This window comes from Prionailurus bengalensis, chromosome C2 (assembly GCF_016509475.1).
Source record: "Prionailurus bengalensis isolate Pbe53 chromosome C2, Fcat_Pben_1.1_paternal_pri, whole genome shotgun sequence".
Lineage (NCBI taxonomy): Eukaryota > Metazoa > Chordata > Mammalia > Carnivora > Felidae > Prionailurus > Prionailurus bengalensis.
The window spans coordinates 151608496-151624807 of NC_057350.1; the positions used below are offsets into that span (position 1 = coordinate 151608496).

The 16312-nt window shown below is 48.5% G+C and overlaps 1 protein-coding gene across 7 annotated transcripts; it reads right to left on the reverse strand.

The window, feature by feature from the left end:
* Positions 1 to 447: 447 nt before the first annotated feature.
* On the reverse strand, positions 448 to 15053 carry ZNF621 (zinc finger protein 621). Of its 7 annotated transcripts, none has more exons than XM_043595673.1 (5): positions 14950 to 15053; positions 13313 to 13398; positions 3807 to 3933; positions 3131 to 3235; positions 448 to 1656 (listed from the first exon to the last, which is right to left on the reverse strand). In XM_043595673.1, the coding sequence occupies exons 1-5, from the start codon at positions 14960 to 14962 to the stop codon at positions 596 to 598; spliced, it is 1392 nt and encodes a 463-aa protein (XP_043451608.1). In that variant the 5' UTR covers positions 14963 to 15053; the 3' UTR covers positions 448 to 595. The 7 variants fall into 7 exon arrangements, with proteins under 7 accessions (XP_043451608.1, XP_043451611.1, XP_043451609.1 ...); XM_043595676.1 differs by having other exon boundaries at positions 14852 to 14963; XM_043595674.1 differs by lacking the exon at positions 14950 to 15053 and adding an exon at positions 14104 to 14226.
* Positions 15054 to 16312: the final 1259 nt, after the last annotated feature.

Below are 16312 nucleotides of genomic sequence, written 5' to 3' on the forward strand. Positions count from 1 at the left end.
GTTCTGTTAATGGACCATCTTAGCCCGCTGAGCAATCTGCATTCATTTCTGAGTCCGCTGCTGGAAGCAGATCCCAGCGCTCTTCCCAGCCTGCCCCAAGTTCCTGGCAGCCTCCTGGCTTCCCCGGGGGCTGCCTGGCTCCAATCACAATGACCTAGCGGGGGTGGGATCAAGGGCGGGGGGGGGGGGGGGGGAAGGGGTGCGGGGGCGGGGGGTGCGGTGGGTGCGGGAGGGGGGCGGGGGCGGGGGCGGGGGGGGGTGCGGGAGGGGGGCGGGGGCGGGGGCGGGGCTCTCTCCCAGACACTCCAATGCAACAAAGTGTCCTACCAGCACTTCCAACATCAGCACCCCCACAGTGCAGATCCAGCCATTACTGTGAAAGCCTGAGAGACCAGTGCAAAAGCCAAGTGGTTACACTCTCTACCGGAGGAAAAATCTACAAACATAGTCTTTCAATATATATAGATTATAATGGAGTTTATGCTGAAACAACTGTAATGCATGTAAACGGAGAAAAAAAAAAAAAAAAACAAACAAAACAAGCGAGGCTGAAGATGTGCTGGGCCTAAGAGCCTCAAGGATGCCGAGATAAAGCTCACGAGGAGTGTGGGGAAGGGGTCAGAATAACTGGGGAAGGCTTCACAGGGGGAGGAAGGCCCTGGAAGACACGCACTATTTGGACAGGTGAGGAAGGCATTCCGGACGCGGGCAGTAGCATGAACAAAGGCCCAGAGGTAGGGACGAGCACAGCATGTGGAAAGGTCAGTGAAGGCACGGCCACGGCTGGAGCAGAGCATGGGCCCTGGAGAGGAACAGCAGATAGGGCTGGAGAGGGGCGCTGGGGACTCCTCAGGGGTGGCCCAAGAACCTTGACGGCCTTCTTCTCCACCGGGTGCAATTTCTGGTGCTGGACAAAACTGCCATACCATTTGAACGCTTTCCCGCACACCTTGCACTCGTAGGGCTTCTCCCCGGTGTGGACCCTCTGATGCTGGATGGAAGCTATCTTCTGAGTGAAGGCCTTGCCACACTCCTTACACTGGTAGGGCTTCTCCCCTGTGTGAATCCTCTGGTGGACGATAAAGAGTGACCTGCAGCCGAAAGCTTTCCAACATTCTTTGCATTTATAGAGTTTCTCCCCAGTGTGCAATCTCTGATGCTGGAGATAGGCTGCGCTCCTGCGGAAGGCCTTTCCACACTCCTTGCACTCGTACGGCTTCTCCCCAGTGTGGATCCTCTGATGCTGCGTCAAGGCCGTGTTGGAACTCAAACCTTTGCCGCACTGCTTGCACTCGTAGGGCCCCTCTCCGACGTGGTTTTTCTCATGGACAGTACAGTCATAGCTGGACTTGAAGGCTTTGCCGCATTCCCTACATTTGAAGGGCTTCTCCCCGGTGTGACTCATCTGGTGCCGAATCAGCTTTGAGTTGTACCTGAAGATTTTCCCACATTCTTTACACTCATAGAACTTCATTCCCCCCCGAAGTATCAGATTCGGATTCAGGCTGAAAGTCTGCCACGTCGCCTTGCTTCTAAAGTCAAAGTGCTGGGAAACGTTTCTGAGAAGCCCTCCTCCTGGCATTCTGTGCCACTCTGCCTCTTCGGAGGCTTCCCGCTTTCCAGCCGGCTCTTCGTTCTTGATCCGGGACTCACCACCTGCCCAAAGAAACCACAGGTGTTCCTGGTTACCACACCGGAAGGGGAAGAGGATCCAGGGCTCCCTGTGTTCCCTTGTGGAATGGGATTTTAAAAAATATTCTCGCGAAATGGCTACAAGCACCCACACGGGAGGACAAGAGAGAAAAAGGAAAACAACGATGTATGGCTGGAGGAGCGATGACCCTGGAAAAGGACCAGGAAGTGTCTCCTGTGAGGACGGCTGGGAAGTGGACTGAGGCAGGTGAAAGGGGCACGATGAGGGCTTCCAGAATGGACAGGGTGAAGGCAGCAGGTGGGAACAGAGAGGAAACAGAATGGGAGACGTAAGAGAGATGAGCAAGAAATGGAAATGTTTCAAAAGAGAAGGGGAGAGAGGGAGAGATGCCGAAGAGAGAAGGAAGTCAGGGCTCCCAGGGAGACACGACCAGAGGGCCAGCAGGCTGCAAACCAAACTCAAAAACACTGGAGCTCAACGTCCCACCTGGAAGCCAGGAAGCCACCCTAAATTCCAAATACTGGCCCAGTGACTTTTAAATATTCCACATAATATTCTGGGACAAAAGACTCTTTCAGAAAGTGCACGGGGACACAAACTGAACTGGAGAGCTGTAGGCCACAGGGGCATTTCTGCTAGAAGAACCACTGTTTACAAAATCACAGCATAGATGAGAGTAGCGAGGCCTGGAAGCTTCCTTCCAAAACAAAGAAAATCCAAGTAATCGAGAACTCCCAGGACCAGCGAGCGGTCTCAGGTAAATTTTAGTCTGTATGTGTTGGGTGGGGGTGTGTGGGTGTGGGTGTGTGTGTGTTGGTGTGTTTGTGTTGGGTGCAGTGGTTGGGAGCAGTCCTTGCCTTTCCCTCTACAGCTGTATGTGAGACAAATATAATGCAGACCTAACGATCATGACCTACACAAATTACAGGTGATTTAAATACTAAAAAGGAAAGTTAAGGCATTTTTTTTTTCATTGCTGAAGGCCTAAAAACAGAAGTCACAGCCGTGGCACAAATAATTCAGTTTGACCCACAGAATCATACTTTCCTTAAAGTATGGCTGAAATCTACTTCTTGGCATAAAATTGGCATACAATTAAGTATTTCCATTGGTAAGTGAGAAAAGAAGTGGTTTAGGAGCTACTGGGTCACGGATTTTCTGTGGGAGGTCAGTGGCCATGCATTCCCAGGGACTGGTTTTCCCAGGTTGGGGCTGGAAACTGGGCAGAGGTCAGAGAGTGCGTGGAGTAGGGCCTTATAAAGAACAGGGAGCCATGTTCTCTGCTGCAGAAGAACCATTTCCAATAAACTGGGAAGGCAGGGGTGCCTGGTTGGCTCAGTCCGTGGAGCCTCTGACTCTTGATCCTAGGGTCATGAGTTTAAGTCCCATGTTGGGTGTGGAGCCTACTTAAAACAAATAAAAAATGTAAAATAAACTGGGAAGGCAAAACAGAAACTGCTAGGTCCTCTTACTCACCTGGACAGATGCCTCTCAAAATCTCTGCTTCCCAGGGATCTGGGCCCCATGGCGCTTCCCCTCTCTCCAGGTGGGAGACCAGAACAGGTTTGGGGAATGGAAATGCTACTCCAGCAAGAAAAAGGACAAACAAGTTGAGAGTCGAAGGGAGACTTCCAGAGTTTTCCTGAGATCTCTCTTGGCCCACCCTACAACAGGTTGGGGGGGTGGGGGCAGGGGGAGGAAGAATGAAATGCCCAGTGAGCTACCCGGGGGTTCTGCGGAAGGGCTCCACACTGTGCTCCAAGGTAAGGCCAAGGAGACAGCGATTCTCCTCAGGGAGAAACTGCAGTCTCGCCCTGACCTAAACAAAGAGATGCCTTCAGGAAGAACACAGGTGCTGATATCCTGGGAGACTCCCCCATAGGCAGAAAACCAACATCCCCAGAACACTGGCAGCATAGAGGAACCAAGGGCTCACCTAGGACACAAGAGTCCCTTCCCTCAGGGCCCAGAACCACACCCTGCCCTGGGACATATAGGGAAGTCTGATTTCAACACGTGAGGGCACCAGGGATTTCTTCACCCGACATCTGCAGAAGCTTGTGACTGCAGAATTAACCTCAGGAGTTCAAAGCCCCAAAACATTGGAGGAAGATGTTGAAATATCACAAAGGACCACAGAGAGGGGCCTTACCCAGGGAAGCCATGTTCGTATAATTCTCCAGCATCACCTCGCGGTACAGGGCCCTCTGCATGGGGTCCAGGCTGGCCCACTGATTCTGGGTGAAGTACACGGCCACGTCCTCAAAGGTCACCGGCTCCTGAAACAACGTGTCCCCGGTCAAGCTCTAAGTGGGGGCAGAAGAGGGACCTGGGCTGCAGGGAGGCGGTGGACCTCCCAGGATCTGCACCTCTGAGCCGCATGGAAGGTCTGCTCTACCGAGAACAGCACCCGGCACCCCACAGGGGCAAGCCCTCAGCCACCGCTCCACTTCCAAAGGGAGCACCCCAACACTCTCCCCTCCGCACGGCTCTGGGGGCCCAAACTGTCCTCCCAATCTCGCAGCCTGGCAGTGGGGGCTCCCCGCCTGCTTACGGCATCAACCCCCACGTTCCTGACTCCGTCCCTCTGTACCTCCCACCCTCTTGTATCCACAATCCTGCCACCCGCTTCTGTACACACCGGCCCCTGCCGGCCGCTGCCACTCACCCTGTCTCCACCCACCCAAACAAGCTCAGCCCACTTTTGTTCCCTGCACACAGCGTCTCCTCAGCCTTCCCTGCCATCCCGACTAGTGCCGAGAGGAGGCACACCTTAAAGCTATTTCCAGCATGTTATATACCCCCTTGGCTGGTCAGAAAGCTCTCTCCAAGGCAACCTGCAGCCTGCCTGTTGCGGCCTCTTCTCTGAACCCCCCGTCTCCAGAGAAGGTCAGCACTAACCCTAACCCTAACCCGCTGAGAAAGATTCATCCCCCAGTCTCGAGCTCCATCCCCATCTGCCAAGACAGCTGCTCTCTGCCTCCCCCTGCAGCCCCCACCATCTCCCCAAGGATGAGGGCATCAATTCTTGTTGATGAAGACCCTAGGCACCAGGCTCTTAGGTGGGTATTTTCAAAACATGTATTTCACTTCATCTGAAAACATCTATGTGAGGCAGGATTTATTAAGCCCATTTTCACATGATGAGACGAAGGCTGAGAAAGATTAATGACTGCCCAACACCACACAGCCAGGAAGTGGTTGAGCTGGGATTTCAGCCCAGATCGGACGGTCAAACAGCAAACCTGGGCTCTTCCCACACACCGAGCTGCCTCCCGTACTGGGCTCACGAGCCTCCCCTAAAACACGGCTCACCCCTGCTCCTCAGCATTACTGGGTGCTGCCCCATCTTTGGAGAACAGCTTCTCAAACTCCTCACTCCCAACAGCGCCTGTCTACCCATCTCTACCATGCTCCCACCAAGCCACGGGGCCTCCCTCCCCCAGTGTGGACGGAGGGGTCGGCTATTTCCAAACCCCGCATGCCACCCTGCGAGCCAGAGCCTCTGAATCTCCCAGAGAGCCCGAGGGCCGTCCCTGATGGTGGCCACTGGCTCCTTTCTCTGCTTCCACAGTCGGGGTGTAGGGACCACAGAAACCAGACTCCCACGTTGGAGGAGGTTTCGTGACTTCTGTGCCCTCTCGCCTCGAATCCGCCTCCAGGGAGACATGCGGGACCCTATGCAGTCAGCTTTGCTCTTTCAGCCACCAAAAACAGGAACGCCTCCCCCGGGCGGCTCAGCGAAGCCCCTCTCTGTGCACCACCGTCTCTCCGGGCAGCAGCCTTGCACTGGCATCAGGGCCAGGGCCAGGGAGAAGGGAAGGAGCCCTAACTGCTCTCGGAGGAAGCGGGAGGAAACGCATCCCAAGGATGAATGCTGGCCCTCTTGCTTTGGTGGCCACTCTACGCTGGGTCCTTATGAGGGTGTCCTTTTAAAACAACCAGAAGGAGGGAACCTGGTTCAAAAGGAGACACTGAAAGAACAACAAATGTGGACCTTCTTCAAAGCAAGAGCTGGCCTTTAAACTGGACGAGGACGAGGTCCGAAGGGCCCCCCAAATCCAAGCCCCAAATCCCCCCACTAGGCAGAACCATGATGGCCTGAAGTAGTCACGCTCACCGAGGCGGGAAGGCCTCTGAGGACAGCAAGCACAGGCTCGCAGGTGAACCGAAGTTCACCTCCACTTACGGCAAGTCAAACCTCACCTCCTAACGCCTCCAGGGCTCGTCCCACAACTTCCTCCTCCCAGCCTGGCACCACCAATCTCTTCCTCCCCCCTGTCCTCTCCAGCTCCTACCACATAATCCCAGGGTTCCAGAATATGGGGGGGGGAGGGGGGGGACCTGCCTAGAATTAGAGGAAAACATACTGCTTTAAGGTAGTTGGGTTACATATACGTTTTTTCTTCCTCCTGTGGATGGCCCCTATGTACCTCACCTTATTTTTCTCCACAGCCTTTCTCATCACCCAACAAACTATATTGTTCATGATCGATCCCTCTCCAGCAGAACGGAGGTCCATGAGGCAAGGACTCTGTTTTGCTCATCACCGGCTCGCTAATACACAGCACAGTGCCTGGCAGATACTGGATGCTTAATATGAATTTGCTAAAAGAATTTCAAAAATGGTTTGACCGTAAATAAAATTTTTTAAACTTATGAAGAGGGTCAGGAAACAGCAGCAAATACCACCATAAGTAAAATGCCAGAGCATTTCCTGTAAAGTGGACGGATACCTTACCATGAGCTGCCCACAAACTGCGAGATCGTGACCTGAGCCAAAGTTGGAGGCTTAAGCGACTGAGCCAACCAGGTGCCCCACAAATGGTAAATATTTAGAACTGACAAAATAACTCATTAAGTTATCTAGGGATAGGATAAGTAAACCAGAATCACTGGTTTTCCTAAATACCTTAGCAATTAGAAGATAAAATGGTGGCCAGCTGGCTGGCTCAGTCAGAGGAGCATGTGACTCTTGATCTCAGGGCTGTGAGTTCAAGCCCCGTGATGGATATACAGATTATTTAAAAATAAAATCCTTAGAAAAAGAAGAAGAAGAAGATAAAATGGAAGAACATAAGATGCCATTCATATACAAATGGCTAAGATTAGACCTAACAAAAATGTGCAAGACCAAGATAAAGAGAACTGAAAGTAAGTAAAGGAGAAACAGTGTTTCCAAAGGGGAAGAATCAAATTTATGAACAAGTCAATTATGTCCAATAATTAATTAATTGGACAATTATGTCCAATTGTGCCTAGGAATTCAATAACATCCACTCCCCCACCAAAAAAAATCAATGACATCTGTGCAGAGAAAAGAGGTCATTTAAAGTCATCTGAGGGACACCTATGTGGCACAGTTCACAGAGCGTGTGACTCTTGACCTCAGGGCTGTGAGTTCAAGCCCCATGCTGGGCGTAGAGCCTAATTTTAAAAATAATAAGAATAGGGGCACCTGGGTGGCTTGGTGAGTTGGGCATCCAACTTCGGCTCAGGTCATGATCTCCCGGTCTGTGGGTTCGGGCCCCGCACTGGGCTCTGTGCTGACAGCACGGAGCCCGGAGCCTGCTTCGGATTCTGTGTCTCTCTGTCTCTCTGCCCCTCCTCCTGTTCATTCTCTGTCTCTCTCTGTCTCTCAAAAATAAATAAATGTTAAAAAAAAAAAAAATTTTTTTTAATAATAATAAGAATAAAGTCATCTGGAAAAGTAAATGCAGAAGACTACCCAAAACATTTTGAAGAAAAGAAGTTTCAAAAGAAAAGATGAGCAGGAATTAAACCTTACGTTAAAAAGCCAATACCTCAGATTTATGCTTCCTCTTTCGAAGCCAAACATTCATCAAAGAACAACTGAGTTAAACTATCACTGGTAAACAATTTTCAGCTTTTCCCAGTTGCACTGTAGGATGTACATCAGCAGTAAGTGTACTTAGGTTGATACAGTCAAATTCTATTCAATGTTGCTTTTTTACCACATTACACTGAACCCTGGATACACATTTAAAGACGTGGTTTTTTCGGTAAAACTCAATATGGGAGCTGTGTCTACAGCTAAAAGGGAAGCATCCGGCATGTTTGTTAATTCTAGTTTCATTTAATGACTTCTTAGGCTTGTAAATTTAAGTTTTTAAATTAATGGGGAAAATCTGAGATGCAATACCGATACTTTTGGATTTCTGTCTTAGTGTTTATACGAAATTCTGAGACCTTGATTTAGATCTTTTATTGTACTGTGATTTCCTTTTCTTTTTTTTTCAAGTGTGTTTATTTATTTCGAGAGAGACAGCATGAGCGGGGGAGCGGGGGCGGCGCAGAGAGAGACAGAGAGAGAGAGAGAGAGAGAGAGAGAGAGAGAGAATCCCAAGCAGGCTCCACACTGTTAGTGCAGAGCCTGACACGGGGCTTGAACTCACAAAACTTTAAGATCATGACCTGAGCCCAAACCGAGAGTCGGACGTTTAACCAACTGAGCCACCCAGGCACTCAAATCTTCCTTTTAAACACTGAAAGAAAGGGGAACCTGAGTGGCTCAGTCAGTTAAGCGTACGACTCTTGATTTCAGCTCAGGTCATGATCTCATGGTTCTTGGATTGAGCAGCGTGTCAGGCTCTGCCTTGACAATGTGAGCCTACTTGGGATTCTCTTGCTCTCCCTCTGCCCCTCCCCAACTCACACTCTCCTTCTCCCTCCCAAAATAGATAAACTTTAGAAAGATAAAAAAAAAAAAAAAATGAAAGAAAAAATAGGGTAATGCTATAAGAAAGTGAGAAAATAGTCCGACAGGGAGAAAATAGTTGAAAAGGCCAAAAGTATACAAACAACTCTTAAATCTCAAAGGTTAACAAACAACCCCATTACAAAATGTGCAAGAGACCAGAAGAGACACCTCGCAGAGATATACAGATGGCACAGAGGTATATGAAGAGATGCTCTACCTCATATGTCAACAGGAAAATGTGCATTAAAACACTGAGATACCATTAGACACCTACAGCAACGGCCAAAATCTAGAACACTGAAAACACCAAATGCTGGAGAGGACGGGGAGCAAAAGGAACTCTCATTCACGGCTGGTGGGAGTGCAAAATGGTACAGACGCTTTGGAAGGCAGTTTGGCAGTTTCTTACAAAACTAAACATGCTCTTGCCATATGATCCAGCAATCATGCTCCTGGGGATCTTCCCAAATGAGGTGAAAACTTCTATCTGCACACAGACGTTTACAGCAGCTTTAGTCACAACTGTCAAAACTTGGAGGCAATCAAGATGTCCTTCAGTAGGCAAATGGATAAAACGTAGTACATCCAGGCTATGGGATGTTATTCAGCACTAAAAAGAATAATGCTATCAAGCCCTGAAAAGTCATAGAAGAAACTTAAATGCATATAACGAAGTGAAAGAAACCAATCTGTGAAAGCTACATACTGTAGGATTCCAACTACATAACATTCTGGCAAAGACAAAACTATGGAGACAGTAAAAAGATCAATGGTTGCCAGGGAGATAGGGATGAACAGGTACAGCACAGAGGATTCTTAGAACCTTGAAACTACCCTGTATGATACTATAATGATGGATACATGTCATACATTTTTAACCCATGGAATGTTCTGCACCAAGAGTGAACCCTAATGTAAACTGTGGACTTTGGGTGACTGTGATGTGTCAAGGTATGTTCATCATTGTAACAGAAGTACCACTCTGGTGGGGCAATGTTGATTATGAGGAGGCTAAGAATAGCCAAAGCAATCCTGAGAAAGAAACACAAAGCTGAAGGTATCACAATTCCAGATTTCAAGATACACTACAAAGTTGTAGTAATCAAAACAGTATGGTACTGGTACAAAACAGACACATAGACCAATGGAGAATAGAGTCCAGAAATAAATCCACAGTTATATTAATTAATCTGTAACAAAGGAGGCAAGAGTATACAATGGTGAAAAGATAGTATCTTCAATGAATTCAGGCTGGATTAAAGACCTAAATGAGAGACCTGAAACCATAAAAGCCCTTGAAGAGAACACAGGCAGTAATTTCTCTGACATCAGCCACAGCAACATTTTTCTAGATGTGTCTTCTAAGGGAAACAAAAACAAAAATAAACTACTGGGACTACACCAAAATAAAAAGCTTTTGCACAGCAAAGAAAACCATCAACAAAACAAAAAGACGACCTATTGAACGGGAGAAGATATTTACAAATGATATATCCATTGAAAGGTTAATATCCAAAATATATAAAGAACTTATACAACTCAACACCAAAAAAGAAAAAAAAAAAAATCTGATTAAAAAATGGGCAGAGGACCGGGGCGCCTGGGTGGCGCCGTCGGTTAAGCATCCGACTTCAGCCAGGTCACGATCTCGCGGTCTGTGAGTTCGAGCCCCGCGTCAGGCTCTGGGCTGATGGCTCAGAGCCTGGAGCCTGTTTCCGATTCTGTGTCTCCCTCTCTCTCTGCCCCTCCCCCATTCATGCTCTGTCTCTCTCTGTCCCAAAAATAAATAAAAACGTTGAAAAAAAAATTAAAAAAAAAAAATGGGCAGAGGACCTGAATAGACATTTCTCCAAAGACCACCTACAGAGAGCCAACAGACACATGAAAAGATGCTCAACATTACTCATCAGGGGCGCCTGGGTGGCTCCCTCGGTTGAGCGTCCAACTTCAGCTCAGGCCATGATCTCATGGTTCATGGGTTCAAGCCCTGCGTTGGGCTCTGTGCTGACAGCTCAGAGCCTGGAGCCTGCTTTGGATTCTGTGTCTCCCTCTCTCTCTGCCCCTCCCCTGTTCGTGCTTTGTCTCTCTCTCTCAAAAATAAATAAAAATTAAAAATTAAAAAACAAAAAACAAAAAACAAAAAACAAAAACATTACTCATCATCAGGATCTGCAAATCGAAACCACAATGAGATATCACCTTACATATGTGAGAATGGCTAAAACCAAAAGGATAAGAGGGGCGCCTGGGTGGCGCAGTCGGTTAAGCGTCCGACTTCAGCCAGGTCACGATCTCGCGGTCCGGGAGTTCGAGCCCCGCGTCGGGCTCTGGGCTGATGGCTCAGAGCCTGGAGCCTGTTTCCCATTCTGTGTCTCCCTCTCTCTCTGCCCCTCCCCTGTTCATGCTCTGTCTCTCTCTGTCCCAAAAAATAAATAAACGTTGAAAAAAAAATTTAAAAAAAAAAAAACCAAAAGGATAAGAAATAACAAGTGTTGGCGAGGATATGGAGAAAAAGGAACTCTTGTGCACTGGGTGCAGCCACTGTGGAAAACAATATGGAAGTTCCTCAAAAAATAAAAATAGAATACCATATGATCTAATAATTTCAGTACTGGTATTTACCCAAAGGAAACAGTAACACTAATTCAAAAAAAAATTGGGGAACCCCTATGTTACGGCAGCATTATTTAAATAGCCACAATATGGAAGCAACCTAAGTGTCCATCAATAGACAAACAGATAAGGAAGATGTGAGATACACACACACACATGTACACACACTGAAATATTATGCAGACATAAAAACAGATGAGATGGTGCCATCTGAAACAACATGAATGGAGACAGAGGGTATTATGCTAAGTGAAATAAATCAGACTGAGAAAGACAAATGCTATATGATTTCACTCATATGTGGAATCTAAAAAAATGATAAAAAGAATCAGATCTATAAATACAGAGAACTAATGGTTGCAGAGATGGGGAGTTGGACAAAATGGGTGAGGGGAGAGTGGGAGATACAGTCTTGCATTTATGGAATGAATAAGTCACAGGAATAAGAGATACAGCATAATGAATATAGTGTATGACACTGTAACAATGTTACATGGTGACAGATGGTAATTATGCTTGTGGTGGGGATAGCATAATGTATCAACTTGTCAAATCACTATGTTGTACACTTCAATTAAGGTGACACTGTGTGTCAATTTACACTCAAAAAAATTTCTTAAGGGAGCGTGGCTGGCTCAGTCAGTAGAGCATGCAACTCTTGATCTTGAGGTCATGAGTTTGAGCCCCACATTGGGGGCAGAGTTTACTTAAGCAATCAATCAATCTATCTATCGATCTATATACATATTTAAAGATAACGAGCTATCCTATGCATCTATGGAGGCAAGGGGTATATAGAAACTCTCTGTGCTTTCCAGTCCATTTTACTATAAACCCAAAACTTCTCTAAAAATAAAGTCTATTTAAAAAAAAAAGACAATATTTATCTCTTATCTGGAATACAATATGCTTTTTTTTTTTTTTTTTTTTTAATTTTGAAAGAGAGAGAGACAGAGCATGAGCAGGGGAGGGGCAGAGAGAGAAAGGGAGAGAGAGAATCCCAAGCAGGCTCTGCACTATCAGGGCAGAGCCCGGTGCAGGCTTGATCTCACAAACCAGGGGATCATGAGCTAAGCAGAAAACAAGAGTCGGATGCTTAACTGACCGAGCCACCCAGGCATCCCAGACTACAGTATGCTTCTAACTGATTCATACCCTTCTACAACCAACTCACCAATAGTACTGGGGAAAAAAAAAAAAAAAATTTTTTTTAAGTAATCAACATGGGGTTTTGAACTCACAACCCTGAAAATCAAGGGTTGCATGCTCAACCGACTGAGCCAGCCAACTGCCCCTGGAAAATCTTTTTAATAAATAAATCCAACCCCTGGAAAATCTTTTTAATAAATAAATCCAACCATCTCACCTACCCTGCTTAAAATCCTTTAGTGCCTTCCCACTGAATTCAGAATAAAAACCAAAGTCTTTACAGATGAGCCTACCTCTCCAGCCTCAGTGAACTACTTTCTCTGATCTCTCCCTGTTTCTAGAGTACACCCAGCTTTCTCCCTGACTTCAGGGCTTTTGCCATTCTTTTCTCCAGAAAGCTCCTCTTCAGCTGTCTCCTCAGTAGTTTCCAAAACCGTTTCCATCTCATCCTTGAGATCTCAACCTCATGTTACCTCCTCCATGAGGGCTTCCCTGACTATTACCTTGAGAGGGAGCTTCTTTGGGGTTCCTCAAATTAGAAAAGGTAGTGCATAGGAATCACCTGAAGAGCTTGTTACAACAGATTCCTGGCCCCACTCACCCTCCTCTGCAGTCTGATCCTGGGTCTAGGGCAGGGGCGTGAGAATTTGCGATTCTAATGACTTCCCAGGTGATGTAGACTACACTTTCGAAGCACCGTACTTTAGTGACATGTAATTACTGATTTAAAGACGGTCTATTTTGCCAGCAGTATCTTCTGAGAAAAGGAAACTTGTCTGTGTTATCCAATATTGTGCCCCTAGCATTTATAAAGTGCCTATGGAAGGAACAATGCTGGTTTCTCTGGGATACCTCTACGGTCTGTGGGACAATCTTTTCAATAGAGAATTTCTTGGATGTCAGCAGGCAAGCTTTATGTGCACCACATGACCTGGATTTCCACCTTCAGAGAGAACTTCTTCGCTTGGGTGCCTCTTTTTCCACTTAACCCTACACAATCCAAACTCATCACTCATACACAAAACTCTGATTTCCTCCACCACTATTTACAGCCAGAGCGGTGGAGATAAATTTAAGGAGGAAATCATAGCGTGGCCAAGTCGGACCTTCTCGGTCCCTTCCTGAATACCGGACAGCTAATGTGATTTTAAAAGACTGAAAGAAGCTCAGCTCACCTGAGGCCAAGTTGTTTGGTGCATGGCTGATGTCCCCTGGTTTCGAGCACTGTCTTCTTGATTTGGAAAAGCAAGAACCTTAGGAGCTAAGAGAAGAAGAGCCATGAGTGCAATGGACCCTGTCCTGCAACACCCACAGCGGCCTACAGCCTTCCCAGTCTCATTTCCAGCACTGGTAGGAGACTCTATCAGACCCCCTTGTGGCCGATGGCCTCAACAACCTCATGAATTGCTCTGGTCCTCAGGACAATTCTCCATCTGCCTGCTCAGTCCATGAACGTTCCTGAGACCATTCACACGAAATGGACTGAGGGATCCAAGACGAATCCTATCCCTACGGTGTTCGGTCTGAACAAACCTAAAAGCGCGCTTACAGGAACCATGACGTTGCCCCTAAAGCGGAGCCGATGGAGAGGAGAAGGGACAGAGATGGCAAGATGCGGATTAACAGTAAAATAAATACTCGGTGTTCCAGTGGCTGATGCTGACCGGAGACCCGACCGGGATCTCCGCCCAGGGAATCAGAGACCCCCAAACAGAAACGTCAGTAGAGGGCGCGGGAGGCTGTTGGGCCAAATTCTTTGGGACAGAAAAGAGGATCACGCTTCGGTGGGCAGGGGGCTGGACCAGGGCTCTAGAAGGCCGCGCAGCCACCTCGGGCGGCTTCTGCGAGGCCCGGACGCCGGAGTTCCGCATCAGGGAGCGGGGTGAGCCGACACCGGGCCCGACTTTAGGGGAGGGGGACGCTGACGAGCCGCCAGGAAAAGCGATTAAGCCGGGGCCGGGCGGACCTGGCACGTAGAACTCGCCGGAGCCCACGCTCTCCCCCTCGGAACACGGAAAAGCTGGCAGCTGCAAGCCGACGCGGAAGTGGGCGCGAGCGCCCAGGGCCGCTCTAGGCCTCGCGGAGGCAGCCCATCTCGGTGGTCTCCGCGGCCCGGCCCACGTGACTCGCCCCGCCCCGCCCCGCCCCGCGGAAGAGGCGGGGCTGCGGGCTGGCCGCGGCCGGAGCGTTCTTTGCCTGGGTCTTACTCCCGCCGCAACCGCATTAACGTCCTCCTCGCTCGTGGGCCGCGCGGCTCCGGTGCCGCCTCTAGGTCCACGTGGGGTCCCAGTTAACGGAATGCCCGGCAGTTGTCGGCCGGCTTTACTCCGAGGCTCACCTGGGCTGTGATGGTATGGGGAGGCTGGCTCCGGGTGTCCCCTCTTAAAGGCCCAAGCTGGGCCGCCCTTAGGAAGACTATGGTTTCCATCCTCCCGTTTAAAGCCCTCTCTCTTCCTGGGCCTGCACGTGTGGGGGTGCCTTTTAGGACAGACTCATTTAACTACCAAAATAATGGTGACTAAGGTTGCCAGGCATCCTCTGTATACAGGGCATGTCCGATATTAAATGATGTTCTTCTGTGTTGGCTTAAATGCCTTCTGCTTAGCTTCTCCAAATTTACCAACAAATCTGGAGTTTAGAGCTATGTTTATCACCCAGTAACTGGCACTTACATAATTTCAATGTAAACATTGGCTGGAAAAAAAAAATCATACCTTCCACAAATAGTCTCTCCTGCAGGTTTGGCTTAGTGAAGTTAAAAGAATTGAGAATTAACAGATTAAAATTACGTTTTTCATACCCAAGTAATTACCGTTAATCTGCATAATTTTGGTTCAGTGCACATGCTCTGCAAATCATCCAATGACTGCCTCGCTTGGGTGGTTCCCCGTTGCTGCTGAAAGTTAGCAAATCAATGGCAGCCCAAGCTTCTAACCATGAGCCAATCGGTGGCAAACACCCGTGAACGTCGGCCAATCAGTGCCCTTAATACAATGACCAAGCTTTTGAAATCACTGGGTAGCCTTACGCCAGTGACCACTACGGTTCCCAAAGTCAACAGACCTTTACTTTGATGTTTGTGTTGAGCACATTTTCTGACACGCGCCGCCTCCCACTGGCGGGAGTTGGCCTCCCACTGCTAGGAAATAGAAGGATCCTGGATGTCTGGCTCTATCACAGGACTTTCCGCTCCTTTTGTTACCAAACCCAAGTTGGGCTGCCTGTTGTCTGGAGGAAAGGAATGTGAGCTTTTTTTCAGAAGGCCCGCAATCTGGGAAGAAGGCAGGCTCTTGTCCCCAAACCCAGGTTTCTGCCTGGCCCAGGGGGTCTTTAAGAGGTTTGGGGTAATCAGCGAAGGGAGTGCAGTGGCCTCTAGCATTTCTTGATCACGTGCTGACTTGGAGATGCCTGCTACAAACATTTTCAGTGCTCAAGGGTTGCGCGTGGGGGTCTGGTTCTTGTCTCGCGATGCGCTGGAGTGCTCTATTCTTTCCGCAAAGGAGGGCAAGGTCTACAGATACAAAGGGAGGTTGGTAAAATCATTTGTGTGACCTAAAAAAAAATTGCTGGACTCCTCAGAAAGCCGAGGTGGCTTCAAACAGAGTTGCTGGCCTCTGGGGCCTGGGCAGGTTTGGTTCTTCAGTCCTCAGGGCCAGTGGTCAGCAAATCTCAAAGTAAATTAGCTCTGTTACAGACCAAGGGCCTGAGGTCAGCAAGGAAGGAGTGTTAACTTGAAGCAAGTTAACCCTTAAGGCCGGCTGAGTGCTGGCACACTTCCACAGGAATTAGGCTGTTACTGACCAACTATAGCATCAGGAAGTGCCGCCCCGGAAAGTACAATAGATATCTACCCCCCAAAACTCTGTGGCTGGAAGCCATACACAGTATTTCTCAAAGTGTCTGTGCACCAGGAATTCAGGAGTGGTTTGGCTGGAAGGTAACAGCTTGGGATCTCTCATAAAGTTCCATTCGGGGGTCACTTGGGGCTGCACTCACCTGAAAGCTTGACTGAGCCTGGAGGCTCTGCCTCCGTGATGGCTCCCTTACGTGACTGGCAGATTCATACCGGCTCTTGGTATGAAGCTTCAGTCCCTTCCCATATAGGCTTCTGCACTCAGCTGGGTGTCCTCACCACATGGCTACAAGGTTCCACCTAAGGTACACAGTCCAAAAGG